Below are 16,616 nucleotides of genomic sequence, written 5' to 3' on the forward strand. Positions count from 1 at the left end.
CCTATCCCATGACCCTCCAATTTCCTCTGTAGCCTTTCATGAGGTACCTTGTCAAATGCCTTTTGAAAATCCAAATACACAATATCAACCGGTTCCCCTTTGTCCACATGTTTGTTTACTCCTTCAAAGAATTGAAGTAAATTGGTCAGGCAAGATTTCCCCACACAAAAGCCGTGCTGACTCGGTCTCAGTAATCCATGTCCTCGGATGTGCTCTGTAATTTTGTTTTTAATAATAGCCTCTACCATTTTCCCTGGCACTGACATCAGACTCACCGGTCTATAATTTCCCGGATCTCCCCTGGAGCCTTTTTTAAAAATCGGTGTTACATTGGCCACCCTCCAATCTTCCGGTACCACGCTCGATTTTAAGGATAAGTTGCATATCACTAGCAGTAGCTCCACAAGCTCATTTTTCAGTTCTATCAGTACTCTAGGATGAATACCATCCGGTCCAGGAGATTTGCTACTCTTCAGTTTGCTGAACTGCCCCATTACGTCCTCCAGGTTTACCGTGAAGTCGGTAAGTTTCTCCGACTCGTCCGCTTGAAATACCATTTCCGACACCAGTATCCCACCCAAATCTTCCTCGGTGAAGACCGAAGCAAAGGTTGTGCGTATACATGTTTAACTTTACCTGGACTGAGCAGGGATAGGACTGGGGAATTGTTTGCATTTACACCCATTCTTTTGAAAATTCAACAGTATGCATGTAAATTAATCCAGAAAATTTGTGAATGCTAAGGAGCAGGTGTAAATTTAAGCACATAAATTCCCTGGGATTATTTTCAAAACGGAAGCACTCACATACTTGTGTTTTGAAAATTTGCTGAAGCCTGAAAAGTCTACGCTGAATTGGCTAAATTCCAACAAATTTTATTCACTGGAAATCCTTTATTTCTCCGAGGACAAGCAGGCTGCTTGTTCTCACTGATGGGTGACGTCCACGGCAGCCCCCTCCAACCGGAAACGTCACTAGCAAAGGCCTTTGCTAATCCTCGCGCGCCGATGCGCACCGCGCATGCGCGGCCGTCTTCCCGCCCAAACCGGTTCGTGTTCATCAGTCTTCTTTTGTCCGCGCTCGGGACCGTCGTGTTTTACCGCCGTTTCATGTCCCTCAAGTTGACCCTCGCGCGTCTTCGCGATTTTTGCAAAAAAAAAAAAAGAGACCGATCGGTCTTTACCCTTTTCCCGTATTTCCAGCTTTTTTCCGAGTAAGTTTCCTTTCGCTTTTGGGATCGGCCTATTTGGCCTCGATTCGGGTTTTTCTCCCTTCTTTTTGGTGCCCTTCGTCATCATCGCGAATTTTGATTTCGCCGGCGTGATTTTTCCTCCCATGTCATCGAAGTCTTCCAGCGGCTTCAAGAAGTGCACCCAGTGCGCCCGGGTAATCTCGCTCACTGATAGGCACGCTTCGTGTCTTCAGTGTCTGGGGGCTGGGCACCGCCCGCAGGCCTGCAGTCTTTGTGCTCGTTTAAAAAAGAGGACTCAGGTAGCGAGATTGGCCCAGTGGAATGTGTTGTTCTCGGGCTCTTCGACGACAACAGCACGGGCATCAAGTGCATCGACGTCGACAGCATCGAAGCCTTCGGCATCGGCTGCATCGAGGCCTCTGCCTTCGGCATCGACTGCATCGAGGCCCCTACCTTCGCCATCGTTGGTACCGAGGTATCGAAAGGCTGCGTCGACGTCGGTGGTACCAGGACCTCCGCTGTTGCTGATGTCGTCGGACGGTAGTGCTTCGTCTGGAGTGCAGGTGAGGGCTGTCCATTCCCCTGCTGGTGGCAGTGAGCCTTCGGGTGGGTCTCCCCCTACCCTGAGGGCTCCTGCGGTACAGCCCCCCCGAGATCGACCTTCTTCGGCCTCGGCCCCGAGGAAGCGACGGCTGGATTCTACGTCCTCCTCGTCGGTACCGGGAAGCTCCGGTGACATGCTTCGCTTGAAGAAATCTAAGAAGCATCGTCACCGGTCTCCTTCCCGTCTCGGTACCAAGAGCTCTGGGTCGCCGAGGCAGTCGGCACCCAGTAGGCATCGGCACCGGGAGGACTGCTCACCCTCTGTTCAGGAGGTGTCGATGCGCTCCCCCTTGGACAGCCCGGAACAGCCTCCACACCCGGAACAGACTCTGACATCGACGCCTGCATCGGCTTCTCAGTCTTTCTCCACAGCCGCTCTGCACGAGAGTCTCCGGGCCGTTCTTACAGAGATTCTGGGAGAGCTGTTGCGCCCTTCCCCTCCGGTACCGGGGGTGCTTGCGCCACCGGTACCGTCGAGTGAGGCGTTGGCTGGCCCCTTGCCCAAGGTGAGGTTTCCGATACCGGTACTGCTTGCGGTACCGGCTACGGCCGCCTTCCAGGCAGAGTCCCCGACGACGTCGGGGGAGGGAGCTTCGCCGGTGCTGGCGAGGGAGTCCACCTCTCGACGCTCCTACCGTGGCCGTGTTTCCACGGAGTCGAGTCGGGCACGGCTTCAGACGCAGGTTCGTGAACTTGTGTCTGACACTGATGGTGAGGCCTCGTGGGAGGAGGAGGAGGACATCAGATATTTCTCTGACGAGGAGTCTGATGGCCTTCCTTCCGATCCCACTCCCTCCCCTGAAAGGCAGCTTTCTCCTCCCGAGAGTCTGTCTTTCGCGGCCTTTGTCCGGGAGATGTCTACGGCCATCCCCTTCCCGGTGGTTGTGGAGGATTAGCCCAGGGCTGAAATGTTTGAGCTCTTGGACTATCCTTCTCCACCTAAGGAAGCATCCACAGTACCCATGCATCATGTCCTAAAAAAGACATTGCTGGCAAACTGGACCAAGCCACTAACTAATCCCCACATTCCCAAGAAGATCGAATCCCAGTATCGGATCCATGGGGACCCAGAGCTGATGCGCACTCAGTTGCCTCACGACTCTGGTGTGGTGGATCTGGCCCTAAAGAAGGCTAAGAGTTCTAGAGAGCATGCTTCGGCGCCCCCGGGCAAAGACTCTAGAACCTTAGACTCCTTTGGGAGGAAGGCCTATCATTCCTTTATGCTCGTGGCCAAGATTCAGTCCTACCAGCTCTACACGAGCATCCATATGCGGAACAATGTGCGGCAGTTGGCGGGCTTGGTGGACAAGCTCCCTCCTGAGCAAGCCAAGCTGTTTCAGGAGGTGGTCAGGCAGCTGAAGGCGTGCAGAAAATTCCTGGCCAGAGGGGTATATGATACCTTTGATGTTGCGTCCAGGGCCGCTGCTCAAGGTGTGGTGATGCGCAGACTCTCATAGCTGCGTGCCTCCGACCTGGAGAATAGGATCCAGCAGCGGATTGCGGTCTCCCCTTGCCGAGCGGACAACATTTTTGGAGAAAAAGTCGAACAGGTGGTAGAACAGCTCCACCAGCGGGATAACGCTTTCGACAAATTTTCTCGCCGGCAGCCTTCAGCATTTACCTCCTCAGGTAGACGTTTTTATGGGGGAAGGAGGACTGTTCCCTACTCTTCTGGTAAGCGTAGGTACAATCCTCCCTCTTGACAGCCTGCGGCCCAGGCTAAGCCCCAGCGCGCTCGCTCTCGTCAGCAGCGTGCGCCTCAGCAAGGCCCCTCGGCTCCCCAGCAAAAGCAAGGGGTGAGCTTTTGACTGGCTCCAGCAGAGCATAGCCGACATCAACGTGTCCGTGCCGGGCGATCTGCCGGTCGGGGGGAGGTTGAAAGTTTTTCACCAAAGGTGGCCTCTCATAACCTCCGATCAGTGGGTTCTTCAAATAGTCCGGCAAGGATACACTCTCAATTTGGCCTCGAAGCCTCCAAATTGCCCATCGGGAGCTCAGTCCTACAGCTTCCAGCACAAGCAGGTACTTGCAGAGGAACTCTCCGCCCTTCTCAGCGCCAATGCGGTCGAGCCCGTGCCATCTGGGCAAGAAGGGCTGGGATTCTATTCCAGGTACTTCCTTGTGGAAAAGAAAACAGGGGGGATGCGTCCCATCCTAGACCTAAGGGCCCTGAACAAATATCTGGTCAAAGAAAAGTTCAGGATGCTTTCCCTGGGCACCCTTCTTCCCATGATTCAGGAAAACGATTGGCTATGCTCTCTGGACTTGAAGGACGCCTACACGCACATCCCGATATTGCCAGCTCACAGGCAGTATCTACGATTTCAGCTGGGCACACGTCACTTCCAGTACTGTGTGCTACCCTTTGGGCTCGCCTCTGCGCCCAGGGTGTTCACGAAGTGTCTGGCTGTAGTAGCAGCAGCGCTTCGCAGGCTGGGAGTGCATGTGTTCCCTTATCTCGACGATTGGCTGGTGAAGAACACATCCGAGGCAGGAGCTCTACAGTCCATGCAGATGACTATTCGACTTCTGGAGCTACTGGGGTTTGTGATAAATTATCCAAAGTCCCATCTTCTCCCAGTTCAGAGACTCGAATTCATAGGAGCTCTGCTGGATTCTCGGACGGCTCGTGCCTATCTTCCGGAGACAAGGGCCAACAATCTGTTGTCCCTCGTCTCCCGGGTACAAGCGTCCCAGCAGATCACAGCTCGGCAGATGTTGAGATTGCTTGGCCACATGGCCTCCACAGTTCATGTAACTCCCATGGCTCGTCTTCACATGCGATCTGCTCAATGGACCCAATTTCCCAGTGGTTTCAAGCTGCTGGGGATCTAGAAGACGTGATCCACCTGTCCACGAGTTTTCTCAAATCCCTGTATTGGTGGACGATTTGGTCCAATTTGACTCTGGGACGTCCTTTCCAAATTCCTCAGCCTCAAAAAGTGCTGACTACGGATGCGTCTCTCCTGGGGTGGGGAGCCCATGTCGATGGGCTTCACACCCAAGGAAGCTGGTCCCTTCAGGAACGCGATCTGCAGATCAATCTCCTGGAGTTGCGAGCGGTCTGGAACGCTCTGAAGGCTTTCAGAGATCGGCTATCCCATCAAATTATCCAAATTCAGACAGACAACCAGGTTGCCATGTATTACATCAACAAGCAGGGGGGCACCGGATCTCGCCCCCTGTGTCAGGAAGCCGTCAGCACGTGGCTATGGGCTCGCCGTCACGGCATGTTGCTCCAAGCCACATATCTGGCAGGCGTAAACAACAGTCTGGCCGACAGGTTGAGCAGGATTATGCAACCTCACGAGTGGTCGCTCAACTCCAGAGTAGTGCGCCGGATCTTCCAGGTGTGGGGCACCCCCGGGTAGATCTCTTTGCATCTCGAGCCAACCACAAGGTCCCTCAGTTCTATTCCAGACTTCAAGCCCACGGCCGACTGGCATCGGATGCCTTCCTCCTGGATTGGGGGGAAGGCCTGCTGTATGCTTATCCTCCCATACCTCTGGTGGGGAAGACTTTGTTGAAACTCAAGCAAGACCGAGGCACCATGATTCTGATTGCTCCTTTTTGGCCGCGTCAGATCTGGTTCCCTCTCCTTCTGGAGTTGTCCTCCAAAGAACCGTGGAGATTGGAGTGTTTTCCGACCCTCATCACCCAGAACGAAGGGGCGCTTCTGCATCCCAACCTCCGGTCTCTGGCTCTCACGGCCTGGATGTTGAGAGCGTAGACTTTGCCTCTTTGGGTCTGTCGGAAGATGTCTCCTGTGTCTTGCTTCCAGAAAAGATTCCACTAAGAGGAGTTACTTCTTTTTATGGAGGAGGTTTGCCGTGTGATGTGACAGCAAGGCCTTAGATCCTCGCTCTTGTCCTACACAGACCCTGCTTGAATACCTTCTGCACTTGTCTGAGTCTGGTCTCAAGACCAACTCTGTAAGGGTTCACCTTAGCGCAATCAGTGCATACCATTACTGTGTGGAAGGTAAGCTGATCTCAGGACAGCCTTTAGTTGTTCGCTTCATGAGAGGTTTGCTTTTGTCAAAGCCCCCTGTCAAGCCTCCTACAGTGTCATGGGATCTCAATGTCGTTCTCACCCAGCTGATGAAACCTCCTTTTGAACCACTGAATTCTTGCCATCTGATGTATTTGACCTGGCAGGTCATTTTCTTGGTGGCAGTTACTTCAGCTCGTAGAGTCAGTGAGCTTCAAGCCCTAGTAGCTCATGCTCCGTATACCAAATTTCATCATAATAGAGTAGTCCTCCGCACACCCTAAGTTCTTGCCAAAGGTGGTGTCGGAGTTCCATCTGAGACAGTCAATTGTCTTGCCAACATTCTTTCTCCGTCTTCATTCCTGCCCTGCTGAACGTCAGCTGCACACATTGGACTGCAAGAGAGCATTGGCCTTCTATCTAGAGCGGACACAGCCCAACAGACAGTCCGCCCAATTGTTTGTTTCTTTTGATCCCAACAGGAGGGGAGTGGCTGTGGGGAAACGCACCATATCCAATTGGCTAGCAGATTGCATTTCCTTCACTTACGCCCAGGCTGGGCTGGCTCTTGAGGGTCATGTCACGGCTCACAATGTTAGAGCCATGGCAGCGTCAGTGGCCCACTTGAAGTCAGCCACTATTGAAGAGTTCTGCAAAGCTGCGACGTGGTCATCTGTCCACACATTCACATCTCATTACTGCCTGCAGCAGGATACCCGTCGCGACAGTCGGTTCGGGCAGTCAGTGCTTCAGAATCTGTTCGGGGTTTAGAATCCAACTCCACCCCCCTAGGCCCATGTTTATTCTGTTCCAGGCTACACTCTCAGTTAGTTGGATAAGTTGTTAGGTCAATCTCAGTTATGTCCTCGCCGTTGCGAGGCCCAATTGACCATGTTTGTTGTTTTGTGTGAGCCTGGGGGCTAGGGATACCCCATCAGTGAGAACAAGCAGCCTGCTTGTTCTCGGAGAAAGCGAATGCTACATACCTGTAGAAGGTATTCTCTGAGGACAGCAGGCTGATTGTTCTCACATACCCGCCCGCCTCCCCTTTGGAGTTGTGTCTTCCCTTGTCTTTGTCTTGCTACATATGGGACTGACGAACACGAGCCGGTTTGGGCGGGAAGACGGCCGCGCATGCTCATCGGCGCGCGAGGACTAGCAAAGGCCTTTCTTTGCTAGTGAAGTTTCCGGTTGGAGGGGGCTGCCGTGGATGTCACCCATCAGTGAGAACAATCAGCCTGCTGTCCTCGGAGAATACCTTCTACAGGTATGTAGCATTCGCTATATTTCTGATGCAATTTCACTTTTTTGTGCTCTTTATTGAAAAGTAATATATAGATACCAGAAGGAGGCATATGGAATTTGCATTTCAGGTCATTAAATGTCAACATAGGGATACATTAGAATTATTTTTATATATTCAAAGTCAGTGTGAGTGATTTACACTCACCTATAGAGTAATACTTTAAGACAATAGTGTCTGTGTTTTTTAAATCTCCCCACCCCCATGTCTTCAACATTCTTTGTCATAGATGTGTGCTGGGTGATACAGAAGATGAAAGGTATATATGTGTGAGTAATTTTCATGCACATAGAAGTATCTATATTATAAAAGTGAAAGGCTGTGAATAAAAGAAAAAAGAGACTTCAATTCATATAGGAGAGAAAATGAGAATGTTGTACAGATAATATTGGCACAAGAATGGGCCAAAGCAGTTTTACAAGCTAAGCACAGTTACCCCTTTGATGAAAAGGTGACTTAATTAGGAAGCTTCCACTGGTGTTTAAAACAGCATATAGCTATTGAAAATAATTTGGAGTTGTTTTGGTTTGGTTTTTTTGTTTGCTTATTCCTGTTTTTCAAAGAATGAAAAATGGTTAAACATAGAGGCTTTTGCATCAAGACCTTCACTTGAAAGGGAATTAAGAATTAAGGGGAGCTGCATATTCATTTTGAAGTTATTTCTACCTGAGGTGGAAATATGTTAATTTGTGTCCAAGGACTCATAAAGATGAAGAGAAGACATAGATGTTGGTGACAATACCAGTTGATTCTCTTATGTGCCTTGGCCCCAAATATCAGTTTTATAATAGTGACAAATATATAGTCCTCTTTTTTCCCCAAATATGTTGTGTATACTTTTTTTTTTAATAGTGGCTACTTGATAAAACTGGAATATTTCCTGCTATTGGCTGAATTAAACCCTTTAATATTAACACACCATGTACCTGTATACTAGGTAATTGAACAACAAAGGAAATAAACCAAAGAAATGAGATTTAGTAAGGGGGTCTTTTACTAAGGCTTGCTGGTGTTTTAGCACTTATTAGAAATAGGCGCATGCTAAAGACGCCAGTGTATTCCTATGGGCATCTTTAGCGCTTAGCTTGCGCCTATTTTTAACGCACGCTAAAAATGCCAGCATGCCTAAGTAAAAGACCCCCTAAATGCGCTGGGATTTTTATTTGCACCATTCCATGTATTTTGTAATTGATTTTCATGTATATCAAAGTGTATGTAACCACTTATTTGTAGATTTACTGTTATCTGTCCTATTCTAAAGAATAATGAATGATTTACTGTTGTTTGTTTCTTTAGAAAGACTTACTTATGGAACTGATGGCGAAAAGCGGTGTTGATTCTTGTCTTCCATTACTAGATAAAAAAGCCGATACCTGTCCTTCCAGCATGTCTTACAATCTATTATCTTTAGCATTTAATTGTACCTCAACACGAGCAAAACTACGCCCCACAATTGATGAAGTGAGTGGCAATAAATTGTCATTTTTAATGCATCCTTATTAAGGCTTAAATGTTATGCTTGGGCACATATGTCATATATCATTTCAGTATTTGCATTCTCTTCAATACATTCACAAATCTGATTTCCATCAACAGTCTATTTTTGTTATACACACAACAGAACAGAGAAAAGTTTCCAGTTTTGAATATGAGGCTTGATTCCGAATAATTCTTTCAGTGTTCTGTGCCTGAAAAAAAATAGATAAATCATGTCTTTGGAATCTCATTCTTTGTTTATGTCCACATTTTTTTTAAAATAGGGCCTTGTCAATTTTGGTTTTGCTCTGTAATTACTCAGGGAAGAATTCTAGTCAAAGATTATAGTTTATTAATCTGAGGCAGGGAAAGACAGAAGTACTTATGTACTCTAAGCTATGTTGATCTGTGCAAGGAAGAAGAGAAATGGAAATATCTAGCAGCTGTAAGAAGTTACTTAGTAATTAAAAAAAAACACCCATAGCCCATTGCATGATTGCTACTGATGTCTTTAAGACAGAATTTTCTAAGTATCAAGTTACGAGGCATATTATTTTCTCATACTTTGTGAATAGGCATTTGTGCCTGTTATAGAACATCTTTGATGAATCCTAACTGCATATTGGGGTCTGTTTACTAAAGCATGGTAAGGCTTTTGCATTAAGGGAATAATTCTATAAAGACCTACCTAGTTTTGAGGCATCAGGAAGTTACTACTACTTCTACTACGTATCATTTTTATAGTGCTACTAGATGTATACATACATTATATACATCACACTTATATATATATATATATATATATATATATATATATATATATATATATATATATATATATGTGTGTGTGTGTGTGTGTGTGTGTACATTTTCTATCCCTAGTGGGCTCACAGTGTAAGATGTTTTTTTTTGTACCTGGGGTAATGGAAGGTTAAGTGACTTGCCCAGGGTCACAAGAAGCTGCAGTGGCAATCAAACCCATTTCACAAGGATCTCAGCTCACTGCACTAACCATTAGGCTGCTCCTTCACATGTACATTGTGGTGTTTTATGTGTGCATGTGGCCTCTTGTAGAATACCAACTAGCAAAAAAGTACACCCCATGATTTAATGGCATGGATTTTGAAGGCGGACATATGCATTGGTAGAGTTTGGGTGGAGCATCGGCAGAGTGCATAGGTACGCACATAAATTATACAGTTCTTTCATTTACGTGCATATGTGCTAACATCTTCAATAGGCATAAATATTTAAAGCATTCATAGCCTTAATGTACACACATTTTTGATCATTTGGGGTAGAATTGTATAAAGAAAAGCAGGCGTTTACTTTTCTTTACAGAATAGGCGCTATAACCAGCACCTATATTGAATGCCCTCTTATGGAAAACCCTTTTACAGGGCAATTCTATAAAGTACACACTTACAATTACATGCCAATTACACAAATAATCAAAATAATGGCACATGCGCATGCATGTGCATAAATTCCAAACTTCTGCCTAACGCCATTCTTTAAATATGCATGTATCTTACATAGTGTGTATTTACAGGTAGGCATAACCATGCATGGACCGACCCACAATTATGTGCTTAACTTATATAATACTACAAGTCAGGGGTACTTATACCTATCCTAGGGGTTTTCAGGATATCTCCAATGAAGAAGCAGGAGAGAAATCTACATGTAATGGACATGGCAAGCATGCAAATCCCTCTCATGCATATTCATTAGGGATATTCTGAAAACCTGACTGGCCTGTGCCCCCCCCTTGCAAATATGTTCTATGGAAATTAAGCGGGTGTTTACAGAATAGGGCTGAGGCAGAATTTTGTGCACACATACACACAAAGAAGAGGCAAAATCCAGCTGTGTGTGTAGAAAAAAAAAACCCAAAGAAATGTCAGGCTAGTGATGACTAAAGGAAACTTGATTCCTTAAAAATTAAATGTGCCAGCCCAATGAGAAATGAACTACACAAAACTAGTAACAGTCCAGTCAGTGTTCAAATCAAAGCCAAGCCCGACATGTTTTCACTGCTCCCACCTGCTTCAGGGACACATAAGTAACATGTGACATGCTACAAACATTGCCATAAGAAAAAAGAGAGCCATCTAAGGGAACAAGGCAGAGATGAGAAATGGGGGAAAATAAAAGAAAAAAAATCTAAAATTAATGATGTAAAATATTTATTTCATAATTTATATTCTAACTTTATCCAAGGTGAATCACAATAAAATATGAGCTATTAATTTCTCTGAATTCTAATAATTATTGAAATGTTTTACCTTAATGGGCCAAGGGGCATTGTAAATAACTGACTCCAACTGGCTGCCAGGTAGTTTTAACCTAGAAATTATAAAACTGATACCAATCACCTAAGAGAAAGAAAAGAAAAAGAAAAAAAAAAAAAGAGAGAGAGAGAGAAAATAACCCTTTTTCTAAGACCCAGTTGACCAAAGGGTACCAGCCGCTAATTATGGAAACATGAATGGTGTAGAAATTCATAGAATTGTATCCTTACCGTATGGAATAAAGGGGCCCTTTTACTAAGCTGCGTATGTGCCTATCAGGCTCACTTTCGAAAGAGAAGGACGTCCATCTTTCGACACAAATCGGAAGATGGGCGTCCTTCTCCCAGGGTCGTCCAAATCGGTATAATCGAAAGCCGATTTTGGACGTCCCCAACTGTTTTCTGTCACAGGGAAGGCCAAAGTTCAAGGGGCGTATCGGAGGTGTAGCAAAGGTGGGACTTGGGCATACCTAACACATGGACGTCCTCGACCCATAATGGGAAAAAAAAAAGCCTCTCTGACGAGCACTTGGACGACTTTACCTGGTTGTGTTTTTCTTACGACCAAGGCATAAAAAGGTGCCCGAAATGACCAGATGACCACCGGAGAGATTTGGGGATGACTTCCCGTTACTCCCCCAGTGGTCACTAACCCCCTACCACGCTCAAAAAATATCTCTAAAAATATTTTTTACCAGCCTGTATGCCAGCCTCAGATGTCATACTCAGGTCAGCAGTATGCAGGTACCGGGAGCAGTTTTAGTGGGTGCAGCGCACTTCAGGCAGGCAGACCCAGGCCCATCCTCCTCCCTACCTGTTACGTTTGTGGAGGAAACAGCGAGCCTTCCAAAACCCACCAAAAACCCACAGTACCCACATCTAGGTGTCCCCCTTCACCTGTAAGGGCTATGGTAGTGGTGTACAGTTGTGGGTAGTGGGTTTTAGGGGGGTTTGGGGGGTTCAGCAGACAAGGTAAGGGAGCTATGTTCCTGGGAGCATTTTATGAAGTCCACTGCAGTGCCCCCTAGGGTGCCCAGTTGGTGTCCTGGCATGTCAAGGGGACCAGTGCACTACAAATACTGGCTCCTCCCACGACCAAAGGGCTTGCATTTGGTCGTTTCTGAGATGGGCATCCTTGGTTTCCATTATCGCCGAAAATCAGAAACAACCAAGTCTAGGGACGACCATATCTAAGGATGATCAAAATTTCAAGATTTGGACATCCCCGACCGTATTATCAAAACGAAAGATGGACATCCATCTTGTTTCGATAATATGGGTTTCCCCACCCCTCCATCGGGACATTTTGCGAGGATGTCCTCAACAAAACTTGGGCATCCCTTTTGATTATGCCCCTCTATGTGTGTCCAATGCACTTCAATTTTGAGTTACCACAGGGCTACCGCGTGGCCTTTGCGGTAATTTCAGTTTTGACGCACATCTGCTGTGCACGCTGGAAAATATTTTTATTTTCTGGCGCGTGGGCGGTAATTGGCATTTTATGCACGTAGACTATTACTGTGTGAGACCATACCGCTAAGTCAATGGTTGATGGGAAGGTCTCGGACCCAAAATGGACACATGGCAAATTTCATTTTGCCGCATGTCCGTTTTCGGCAAATATTTAAAAAAGGCATTTTTTACAGGTGTGCTGAAAGATGATTCTGCACACGCCCAAAACACGTCTATGCTACCGCAGGCCATTTTTTAGTCCGCCTTTGTAAAAGGGCCAGATAGTTCTCTGTTGTCATCACTAGCCTTACATGCCTGTTTTTTTTGTACCTGTATTTACCTCTAAATATTTAATGCATGTTGAAACCTGCATGAACCCCCTACTGCAGCTTAGTAAATATTGTGCTTTTGTTGTTTATTTATAATCAAGTTAATCTTATTCATGTACTGAAATGAAAATAAGAACTTCTAAAAAGAAATGTTTCTCATCTGCCATTCTGGAGTGTATTAAAAACTTAGGGCCTGTTCCTTCAAAGCTTTTTCCTTACAGGCATCTAGCAAAAGGAAGAAGCCTTGATTAAATCCAGGCCATGGTGTTTTCCATTGCAGTGTATATGAATGAGGCACACCATCTGATATAACTTTTATTCTTCATTAGGTATTGGAAACCCTAGAATCTACCTCACAAGTCTGCTTCTTCTCTGAAGATTTGCCAAGGTCACTCAGGTCCTGCAGCCCTCCTCTTCCTCCTTTTTATTGTGTTCACAGTATTCCTGTGGAAAACGATGAAAATCAGGATTTTGCTTTCAGTTTGCCTAACAGATTCAACACAGATGAAAAAGTGCCAAAACATCCTTGTGAATGCAGCCAGTCTGAAGTCACATTCTTGGGATGTTCTAGGACAGTGAAAAGTCAGAGTACAGGCTATGGTATTAAAGTGTGTGCTGCAGGCCAGGAGGAAAGATAAGTATTGGTTACCTGCAAAAAAAAATGCTGTTAGTCCCATGTCTGCTGCTTATTCTTTATCAGATGTTGCTCTTTCATGTTTCGTCGGTTCTTAGGAGTTGATGGGTATGATTGTTAGAAGTATGCAGTCCATTACTTCAGAAAAAAGTCACTTGAAAATGCTGGACAAAGCAACATAATTCTTTTTTTGCAAATATTGTACAGTTTATATTGTATTTAAACTGCTGGTTATAAAATTTGAGAATTGTTTTGTAGCCTGTCATAAATAATTTTGTAATTCCTAACACAGGCTCATATAGTGTGTTGTGGTAAGTACCCATTGATGTGAAACAGACTGCAAAAACAGTTACGTTATATTTAACATAGTACCTTCCTTAGCCATTCCTAACCCAGTCTTTAGGGCACACCTAGTCCCATCGAGTTTTCAAGATATCGACAATAAATATTCATGAGTTAGATTTGCATGCAGTTGAGGCAGTTCATTCAAATCTGTCTCATGTATATTCATGCAATAATATACTTTTGTCACTGATTTTAGGGATTTAAGATTGTGTGAGTGGATGAATGAATGATTGGTATATTGGGATTTTAGACAATAATTGTTAGATTTATGATATTTAAAGATGTAATAAAGATGGATATAATTGTAACAGTTGTTGAGTATATTATATAAATTTGCTGCAACTATTTATTGAAATTAACCTAAAATAGCATTGATGTATATTCATTGTGGATATCCTGAAAACCCGATGGGACAAGGTGTGCCCTGAAGACTGGGTTGGTAATAGCTGGCCTTCCTTGAAGAACATTCCTTGAATACAGGTATGTGTATTGCCATTCAATGTGTATTGCCATTCAACAGAGCTATCAATGTAATGAAAAAAAAAAGAAATTCTTCATTTTTGACAAACATGAAAATATTTGTAGAAACAGGTTTTTTAGGCCTTACAGATGAGAGTGCACTTGGACTTAGATGCTTGAAAATTGTTGATTTAGTAAATCCAGTTTCTGTCATCATGGAGTTGTGGGTCTTCACCAACTAGAGGCAGAAGGAAGGTGGACCTGACAAACTGTTTCCTTGAAGATGACTTGTTGAAGAGTGACTCACCAGCCATGAAGAGATGTGCAGATTCTAAAATTACTCATAATGACAGTATATTGTGGTGGGGGGAGTAACCAGGCATACCAATTTTATGAAATTAATTTATAATTATATATCATATTGTACTTTGATAGGACCTTGTGTAGTCATGTAGAAAATGGATGTTTAGGTCCATGTTTTCAAAGCACTGGTATTTTATACAAAGCTCAGAAAACAAAGAACCTTTCATTATTTTTATTTTATTTATTTGCTTTATTTTATATACCGTCTTTCAAGTATGATATCAAAGCAGTTAGCAGAACCAAATTATAGTAATTGACTAAGGGGGTGTTTTACTAAGGTGCACAAGTGTATTTAGCTCACACTAAAAATCAGCTGGCACTAAGTGCTGAGACACCAATTATATACCTATAATTAGTGTTTAGCGCTATCTCAAAATGCTAGCGCACCTTGGTAAAAGACGCCCTAAATTAAAGAATACAAACAAAAGGATGGGAATGAGGTAGCACAACAATAAATATCCAATTCAATTATAAACTTGATAAAGTATGAAAGATTAAAAAATATATAAAATATGTATAACACAGTCAAAGAAGTACATATATTTGATGCCATGCACAACATGAGAAGACATTTTATAATAAGAACACATCCAAAAAAAGAGTGCCAGAGTGCCATTACTAAGGACTTTATATGTGTAAGTAGCACTACATGCATGTATAAGACATGATTTTACTACTTATATGTGTAAGTAATGGATTTTGTAAACCTGCACGTCCACAGGAAGTTGATTAAGGAGCCATCCTCAAAACATTTTTTTTGTATAGGCAGGTGGTTTTGAACACCAGAGAAGTGAGTACATCCTTGTTGATGTATGATTGTTTATAATGATAAAAAGTTTATTTTTGTTATCCACCTCAAATAGAAACTTTTCTGTTGGATAAGGAAAAAGAAGAAGATAAGGTGGTAATTAGGTCTAAAATTTTGGATGATCTTTTGTGGCCAGGTTAGTCCCTTTTTACTTCTGTAGTTTTTCCTTTTTTTTTAATTTTCTCATTCTTTTCCCATTGATGTGGAGTAGTTTATTCTTGTAAGTATTGCAATAGAAAATAAAAGTTATTAAAAAAAAAAAAAAAGAAATGAATAGAATTCCCCCTGAGTAAGAGTAGCTTAGTGATTAGAGAAATGGTCTGCAAACCAGGGTTGAAATCCTGCTTCTCCCACATGCCTGTTCTGACCGTGGGTCTTGGGTACAACTTAGGGCCCTTTTTGCTAAGTTCAGTAAGTCCAATGCAGGCTTACAACTCACTAAACAGGAAGTACTACTGGGCTACCACAGCAGCCCGGCAGTACTTCCCACCCCTAGTGTGCTGTCATATTCAGCGCTACAAACTTTTTGTAGTGCCGGAGTGTACCCGGTGGTAATTGGGTAGTGCCATGTGCTGGCTGGTTACAGCTAGGTTAGTGCAGGAGCCCTAACCGCCACCTCAGTGGGTGGCAGTAAGGGCTCCCCCTTGAAGTGGCTGCGCGGCAGGTGCTTTACTTGCCGCATGGCCATTTCCTGTGGTAAAAGGGGGCCTCGGCATGCATGAAAAAGGCGCCAACACCAGCGCAGTCCCCCTATTGCCACAGCTTGGTAAAAGGGGCCCTTAGATTGTAAGTCCAGTTGGACAGGGAAATAACATATGTATCTGTTAGCAATTCGTTTTGAACTCAGATTTGGAAAGGCAAATAATTCAATCTAAAATCCTATATCCAAATGTGAAGTTAGCCAAGAACTGTGGGATTTAAAGCAGGTTTAAAAACCAGAGGGTACTCCTCTAATTCCATCTTTTTGTGTAAGGAGTGAGAGGAGAAGGGGAGGCATTAAGTTTGTTGCAATGGTACTAAGAACAAGATTGGCGAGTTACTGTAGAATTATTAAAACTTTGGGACCATATCCCACTCTCACCATGTACAGTACAATGCAGAATGTATAAAGTGAAATGTGTAATGTATGTGATGTTGACAATTCAAATAAGAACAATAAAAAGTAAAGTGAGAATATGCCAACAGGTACATTTTCTGAGTTATATATTCTAAAATACAGAAAACACTTTGAAGCTGGATAAACAAATTTCTCCTCATATTGAGCCATATAAATCATGTGACCGTGGGGGCGACTATTGCCCCAATGGCCACTCCCTGGGTTTGAAGAAAAAACTGATTTTGAAATGTAAAAAAAATTATTAAAGATAAC

At 44.3% G+C, this 16,616-nt stretch overlaps 1 protein-coding gene across 1 annotated transcript in view; it reads left to right on the forward strand.

The window, feature by feature from the left end:
- Nucleotides 1-16,410, forward strand: part of IRAK3 (interleukin 1 receptor associated kinase 3) — a 138,200-nt gene extending 121,790 nt beyond the window's left edge. Inside the window, exons 9-11 of the mRNA XM_030215616.1 lie at nt 7,446-7,539; nt 8,385-8,549; nt 12,968-16,410. Coding sequence (XP_030071476.1) covers nt 7,446-7,539; nt 8,385-8,549; nt 12,968-13,276 — 568 coding nt within the window. The 3' untranslated portion in view covers nt 13,277-16,410. The remainder of the gene's footprint in view (nt 1-7,445; nt 7,540-8,384; nt 8,550-12,967) is intronic.
- The last annotated feature ends 206 nt before the right edge of the window (nt 16,411-16,616 follow it).

This window comes from Microcaecilia unicolor, chromosome 10 (genome assembly GCF_901765095.1).
Source record: "Microcaecilia unicolor chromosome 10, aMicUni1.1, whole genome shotgun sequence".
Classification (NCBI taxonomy): domain Eukaryota; kingdom Metazoa; phylum Chordata; class Amphibia; order Gymnophiona; family Siphonopidae; genus Microcaecilia; species Microcaecilia unicolor.